The 7,039-nt window shown below is 35.6% G+C and overlaps 2 protein-coding genes across 2 annotated transcripts; one reads left to right on the top strand and one right to left on the bottom strand.

The window, feature by feature from the left end:
* Positions 1 to 1,109: 1,109 nt before the first annotated feature.
* On the bottom strand, positions 1,110 to 1,709 carry LOC120184240. The gene has a single exon (XM_039188750.1). It carries the CDS (start codon positions 1,707 to 1,709, stop codon positions 1,110 to 1,112), a length of 600 nt encoding a protein of 199 aa, XP_039044681.1.
* A 1,030-nt stretch (positions 1,710 to 2,739) lies between these two features.
* On the top strand, positions 2,740 to 4,133 carry LOC120184232. Its single transcript, XM_039188746.1, has 3 exons — positions 2,740 to 2,777; positions 2,925 to 3,174; positions 3,634 to 4,133. Exons 2-3 carry the CDS (start codon positions 2,941 to 2,943, stop codon positions 3,994 to 3,996), a joined length of 597 nt encoding a protein of 198 aa, XP_039044677.1. The 5' UTR covers positions 2,740 to 2,777; positions 2,925 to 2,940; the 3' UTR covers positions 3,997 to 4,133.
* Positions 4,134 to 7,039: the final 2,906 nt, after the last annotated feature.

Below are 7,039 nucleotides of genomic sequence, written 5' to 3' on the forward strand. Positions count from 1 at the left end.
AAGTTTCAGGACTAATTTAGAATGAGAGTCATAGTTTGAGGATGTAATCGGAATACTAAAAAGTTCAAAAACTAATTTAAAATGAATGTCATAATTTAGGGATATATGATATAATTAAATAGCACTACTACTACCTTTGCATACAACAACCGCCTTGAGAAAAAAAAATTGAAATCCCCTAGAGACGGTGGTCTTGAGAAATTAAAATTCTAGAGATAATATTTTAGAAAAGATAAATATGAATTATTATACAACGAGAGATGATGGGTGTTTTTGACCATTCGTGTATATGAAAATATTTAGAGAGTTGTTTTAAAAATATTTATTTTAAATTAATCGATTAATAAATTAATTTTAAAAGTTATAGAAAAAAATATTTATGAAAAGACTCAAATAACATAAGGAAAGTAAATAAATTAGCTTTACATTAAACAAATCAAGTCACACATTTTGCTTAAATAGGTTATACACGCAACCCTTCATGTTCACAGCAAAATATATAATGATGGGCATAGGTCGGATTGGATCGGATTTTTGTTTTACTCGATTCGACCCGATAACAATGACTCTTCCACCCGATATCTGACCCGACCCGACCCGCATGAAATAAGATTTCACCCGACCCGATACATAATTTAAAAACATAACTCGACCTGATCCGAAATAAAAATAAAATATTATTTTTATTCAATAAAAACAGTGACTTAATTGAAAAAAAATAATATATAGAGGGACATTGTTGTAATTATTCATAAATATTTAAGGTAAAATTATATATTTTTTGGACAAGTCAGGTATTTTCACCATAAACCCGAACATCACATTTAAAAAACCCGATCGACCCAAACCTGAAATTTGTTTTAAAAAAATCCGACCTGGTCGAGTCGGAACCCATCGGGTCCCCTACCCATCCCTAAAAATATTTGTTTCGTTGTTGTTTGAAAATTGGTTTTCAACATATTTCATGTTAATATATATTAATTTTAAAATTAAATAAATTAGAACACTTTAATTTTAAATTTTTTTTTTGATAAGTAAAATTCATTCACCCAAAAAGAATGCAGCACAAGCTGCTACAAAACGTAATCACAAAGACATTACACCAAACCCTAATCTATACACAGTTTCCTATTAACAACATCTACCCTCTTCATATGACTTCTATACAATTTTATTCTAACAGATTCTTTAATACTACTGACAACAGTTCCAACCGAACGATGCGAGCCTCTAAATTGTCTGTGGTTTCGTTCCTCCCATATGTAGTAAATAAACCCAGTCCAAGCCAACTTTAGGATGAGCACCAGTAGAGATTTGCCCTTAAGGTTGAGCAGTAGCCAGTGAATAGAGTCACTCCAGCTAAGAGGTGCCCGAGTAAGACCACAGGCAAGAAGAATAGCAGTCCAAACTTCCCTTGCAAAAACACAGTCAGAGAATAGATGATCACGGGATTCAAGCCCAGAGCTACACAGACCACAACCTCCATCCATTATAATACCAAACCTAGAAAGTCTGTCCTTTGTTGGCAATCTATCCAAGATTGCCATCCAAGAAATCAGTGAGAGTTTTGGGATGTGGCCAGGGAACCACACCAGGCGGTGCCAGCAAACCTTCTCACACCTATTCCGAATGTTTTCCCATATCCATCTAGCACTAATTTGGTCCCAGTTTCTGCTGGAACAAAATAACCTCCTAGCATCACTCCTCATTTTGAACAACTTAGCTAGGATCCAACTGAAGTGAGCCTTATACTCAGCATTCCAAAAATCAATTGATCTGAGGCAGTAGGCATTCACCCAAACAATTCAAATAGAGCCCTCACCTGCCAAGATTTTCTTGATGAGCAGTAAGCAGCAAGCTTTACTCCAATCTGCTAAACTCCTCAAACCCAAGCTTCCCTCAGATTTTAAAGAACAGATTTGCTTCCAGCTAACCCTAGCTCCTCTAGTTGGGGAATCACAACCTTTCCAAAAGAACCTCATGCATATTCTTTCAACATCACTTTAATTTTAAAATTGATTATTTAATAATTAAACTATAATTCATATCTTAGTGTTATTTTTTTTTTGAAGTTTTATTCTAGTTTCGTTCCTAACATCCACCAAACATTATTTTTAAGTTTGACTTTATTTTTTAGGAATATATATTAAAACATGATATTAAAAAATTTAGGGTAAACTATGTATTTATTATATAAATTATCAGTTTTGGTTCGTTTTCGTATTTAAACTTTAATTTTTTTTTCAAAAGTATACCTCACCTTTAGTTTTCATTTTATTTTAGTGTCGGCCGTTAAAAACTTAACGCTTTTGATACCTAAATTATCAATTTTGATCCGTTTTAGTACCTAAACATTCAATATTTTCAAAATTTAACGTTAAATTTTGAAAGGGATACTAAAATGAAACAAAAGCTAGAGTTTTTGACAACGGGATTCTAAAATGAAAAAATAATTTTTTAACGACATGTACTAAAATGAAACACAAATTAAACTTTAAGTCTGATTTTGACAATTTTAAAAGTTTAAATGTTAAAACTAACCAAAATTGATAGTTTATGTATTAAATACTTAATTTATCCAAAAATTTATATCGCCAACAACGAAGATTACACAAACCCTAAGCTAGCATGTAATACGTAATCAAGAGGGGAACATTACGCGCCTCTGGTGCGCGCGTGAACTTTCTGAAATGCGAATACACAGATGTGAGATACAAAATGCAAGTATGCAACCCACAGTGATTTTCTGGTAGTGGCAGATGCGGCTCCACCTTGGGGTTATTAATCTCTTCATCTCTCTACATAACCATCTTTATCCTCCCCCTTCCTTTGTTTCATGGTGTTTTCATTCATAATCCCACATCTCCAAGCTTATCTTGTTTCATCTCTTCTTTGAATTCGTCTTAGTTTCGTTGTTTTGATAGGATTTGAGGTAGTCAAATGACAGCACGGGACACGGCGACGATCACAGAATCACTGGAGAGATCTTTAAAGAAGTGTTCTTTGAACCACGAAATAGACGGCGGAAGCGACGTCGGTGGGGCGGCTGCTGATGAAGAAGGGAGGAGATCAGGAGATGATAACAACCTTTCAAACACCGTCTCTGACACTAGGTTGGAGCTCAACTCCCATCTCTCTCTTCCTTACCATTGGGAACAATGCCTTGATCTAAAGGTTTGTGCTTTTTTTTCTGTTTTTGTTAGTATATGTGTATTTCTCCTCCCTCTGACAATGGTTACAAACAACTGGTTTTGGTCATTTTCGTGTTTCAGAACGCAATTAATGCGAAACCCCATGGCAGATCTTGCTCTTTTATTTTGGTGTTTGTTCTTTAATGGCCTTTTTTGTTCTTTCTTCTTGCATTTATTGCTTTGCTGATGGTCTCACTTTCTCCCACACTCATGCTTAGCCTAGGGTTTCAGACTTTCAGCCTACAGCCCTAATAATTTTGAGGGGGGGGAACCTGGCTTTTCCTTCTCCTCTTTCCTTTTGCAGGTTGGTTTAGAACCCAGAAAAGTATAATTCTTTGTTTTTTGCTGTTTGTTCTGTTAAATCAGAAATTTAAAAGAATTATCTTGGGTGATATTTGTTAATTATTCTGTGTTACTGTTTGATGGGGGTGTTACATGGCAGACAGGGGAGATTTATTACATAAACTGGAGGAATGGAACGAAAGCAAGCGAGGATCCAAGGACAGCAGCTGGTTACGGTGGAGATTTCTACTCCGATGAAGACGATGACAGCTTGTACGACAGCGATGAGCTTTCATCGGACTCGTCTCCCTCATCTTCTTCAAGAGGTAAAGCGCATTACAACGATGACGACGACAACGAGGACCGACGCCTTGGGGCGGATAAAGACAAAGATAATGTATTGGTTGTTGCTGGTTGTAGGAGCTGTCTGATGTACTTCATGGTTCTCAAGCAAGAAGAAGATTGTCCCAAATGTAAGGATCATCTTCTTCACTTTGATCGACCCGAAACTATGCTTCCATGAAACCCACATTTTGTACCTTTTCTTCTTTAGCTTGGTTTTGTTCAAATCAAAGAGTGCATTGCTAGGCTAGGCGTGCCTCTGACTGTGACTGTGTGGAGTGAAAAACAAAGAATAATATTTGCCATGTCGTTCACCTTTGTTTTAGTTTTAGTTTCCCCAGATATTCTTTAGCCTCTTATTAACTAGTTTTCTCTGAATTGGTATTATAGAATTTTCATTTATGACAGATGTGCATCATTCTTTGTTTTCTGTATTCCCTCACTAAGAATGTCACTTTGACCCATTAGTATGTTTAGGTTTAGTACGACCAAGTACTAGATGTGTTTTATGAATTAAACTACTTTGGTGGTGATGTAATTGTTGTTATTTCTTGAGGTCTCGAATTCGAGTATTAAGAATCTCAAGGGTGTGAGCGTTTAATGTCAAATGAATTGAAAGTTATCTTTGAGTACCAATAATTATTTTTTATTCTTTGAGGTATCGAGATTTTAATATTAAAAAATTGTCATTTTTGAAAGTTAGTTCATTGGTGCCACAGTGTAATAGGCATTAATTAATCAGCTTATGTCTATTGCTGGTGTTTGCTAAGTTGGGAGTAGGGATGGCAACGGGTCGGGTTCGGGCTGGGTATTGGTACCCGTCCCCGTTCCTGTTTAAAAAATCGGTACTCGTTCCCGTTTAAAAAATCGTGGGGATTTAAACGGGGATCCCCGTCGGGTAATCGGGGAAAACCGCGGGGAAACGGGTATTCCCGTTTAGCACAAACGGTTATTTAAACGGGTATTGGGCCGGGTATTGGGTCGGGTATTGGGTCAGTATTGGGCCGGGAATCGGGCCGGGTATATATATATATATATATATATATTTAAATTAAATATATATTTTTTATTTAAATTAAATTTATTAATATTATATATATATATATATATAAATAATTATTTTTAATATTTATCGGGTCGGGTATCTGAACGGATAATCGGGGCATGTAATTGGGGCGGGGATTACCAAACCCGTCCCCGTCCCCGTTTAAAATAAATGGATTTTCTCTGTCTCCGTCCCCATCCCCGTTTATCATCCCCGAACCCGACCCGTTTAATTCGGTTTTCGATTTTCCCCATCGAATTCAGATTTTTTTGCCATACCTAGTTGGGAGGAAATACCAAAATTAACTAATTATGTCAGGTTTCTAGATTTGGCAGCTTTGGACACAATAAATATAAGAGTTATTACATGAAAATTTAATATATCACATTTAATTTGTATCTTATTTTAGTATCATATCGTTAAAAAACTCAACGTACGAGTTTCGTGTTTATAGTTGTCGACCGTTGTATTTGTCGAATGATAAAGCCCAAACATTCCAACCCAAAATTTTTTGACCCCTGAATGCGATTTCAATCTCCGTTTCATCAAAAAATATTTCAATATATTCAAATCGACGATGGAGTATTCAATTTCTTCATTTTTTGATCTGCATCGTCAACCATCCAATTGGACTAAACTTAGACTATGTTGGTCGACTCATCATTCTCTCATGGTCTGCTGTTTGGATTGATTAGTCTATCCATCGGAGCGATGCATCGTTAGTCTGTCTGTTAAACTTTTAATGGTGGGATACTAAAATGAAATAAAAACCAAACGTTAGGTATAATTTAAAAAGAATAAAAGTTTAAATATTAAAATAAATCAAAAATAATAATTTAGGTACTGAATGCATTGTTTACCCTTATAAGGTTTTTAATTAATACCTTTATTGGACTAGCATTTCATCTCTACCAAGTTGGACCTAAGTCCGTAAATGAGACGAGACATATTATGAGCTAGTCGAGATCAACTTGGTCAAACTTGACTCGAATGGAGCTTGAGCTAGCTCGAGCTCGACTTGAATTTTTAACGAGCCGAGACAAGCTACTTGATACTCGACTCGAAAAACTCGTGAGCATCTCGAAAATATAATATATTAATATTTTATTTTTTAAAATAAATTATTAATAATATTAACTTTATATATTGTTTTTTAATGCATTATGATATTTTCATGTATTTAAAGTTAAGATTCAAGTTAAATTTAAGATTTTTTTCTTCATTTCGAGCTTTTACGAGTTTTGATTTATGATTTCGAGTTTCAATGAAACTTGAAAATTTTAAGTTTACGATTTTTTAAGTTAAACTCACTAATATTTAAACTCGACTCAACTCATCTGGTTTACAGAACTACTTGGACCATTACACAGCTGTAAAACAAGAGAGAGGAAGTAATAGTAAGACAGAAGTTCGATGTCAGAGACTAAAGGTGCTCTTGGGGTGTGGGGGCGGGGGGTCTGAACTCTGAAGTGCCCCTTCAGTTGGACGCGAGGTGAAGATAATATGAGTTCCAAAACTTCAATCTCCGTCTTGTGCCCAAGTCCTATCTATCTATCTATGTGTCTGAGTTAATAATCATCATTTATGCCTCATTACCTTCACCTACCACCAACCTTACAAAGTTACAATGCTCAACTTCCATGACTCTGCAATTAGCGATATTAACATCAATAATAAGTCGTGGGTCATGGTTAAACCCGACCCGACCCATTGTGACTGTGGTTCTTGTGAAGAGATGATCACGTGCAGGCTTTGGCATTTGGTTTTTGGACAGTGCCAAGTTGGAAAGATGGGATTGGGGGTTGTTTGTATTCGGTTTTAACCACCTGGTTAAAACCGAAGTAATGACAGATAGATGTTAAAAAGATTCACGTACGGAAGATAATACTAGACTGATATGAAGGACGGACGTACAGTTTTATGTGATCGGGATGAAAATTAATAAAATTTTAAAGATAAAAAAATATTATCAATAAAAATATAAAAAAATATCTAAGATGTATAAAACTTGAGCTGTCCCTCTAGTCCTTCTCCGTTCACAGTCACACTCTTGAGGTAGTGCAGAGCTGCATAGGAAACAAAGGAAGCTTTTGGTTTTTGTTTACTTTGGAGTGGCAGAAGGGAATCTAAGGTGCAATTGCGATGGGTGAAGAGGTTGATAGAATGGGATGGGTGATGA

Source organism: Hibiscus syriacus, unplaced genomic scaffold (genome assembly GCF_006381635.1).
Source record: "Hibiscus syriacus cultivar Baekdansim isolate YM2019G1 unplaced genomic scaffold, ASM638163v2 tig00112863_pilon, whole genome shotgun sequence".
NCBI classification, from domain to species: domain Eukaryota; kingdom Viridiplantae; phylum Streptophyta; class Magnoliopsida; order Malvales; family Malvaceae; genus Hibiscus; species Hibiscus syriacus.

Excerpts from the sequence above, each read along its gene's own strand:
- LOC120184232 (XM_039188746.1), top strand. The coding sequence starts at position 2,941 with ATGACAGCACGGGACACGGCGACGATCACAGAATCACTGGAGAGATCT. Across the intron at positions 3,175-3,633 it reads AACAATGCCTTGATCTAAAG|ACAGGGGAGATTTATTACAT; the intron begins GTTTGTGCTTTT and ends GTTACATGGCAG.
- LOC120184240 (XM_039188750.1), bottom strand. The coding sequence starts at position 1,709 with ATGAGGAGTGATGCTAGGAGGTTATTTTGTTCCAGCAGAAACTGGGAC.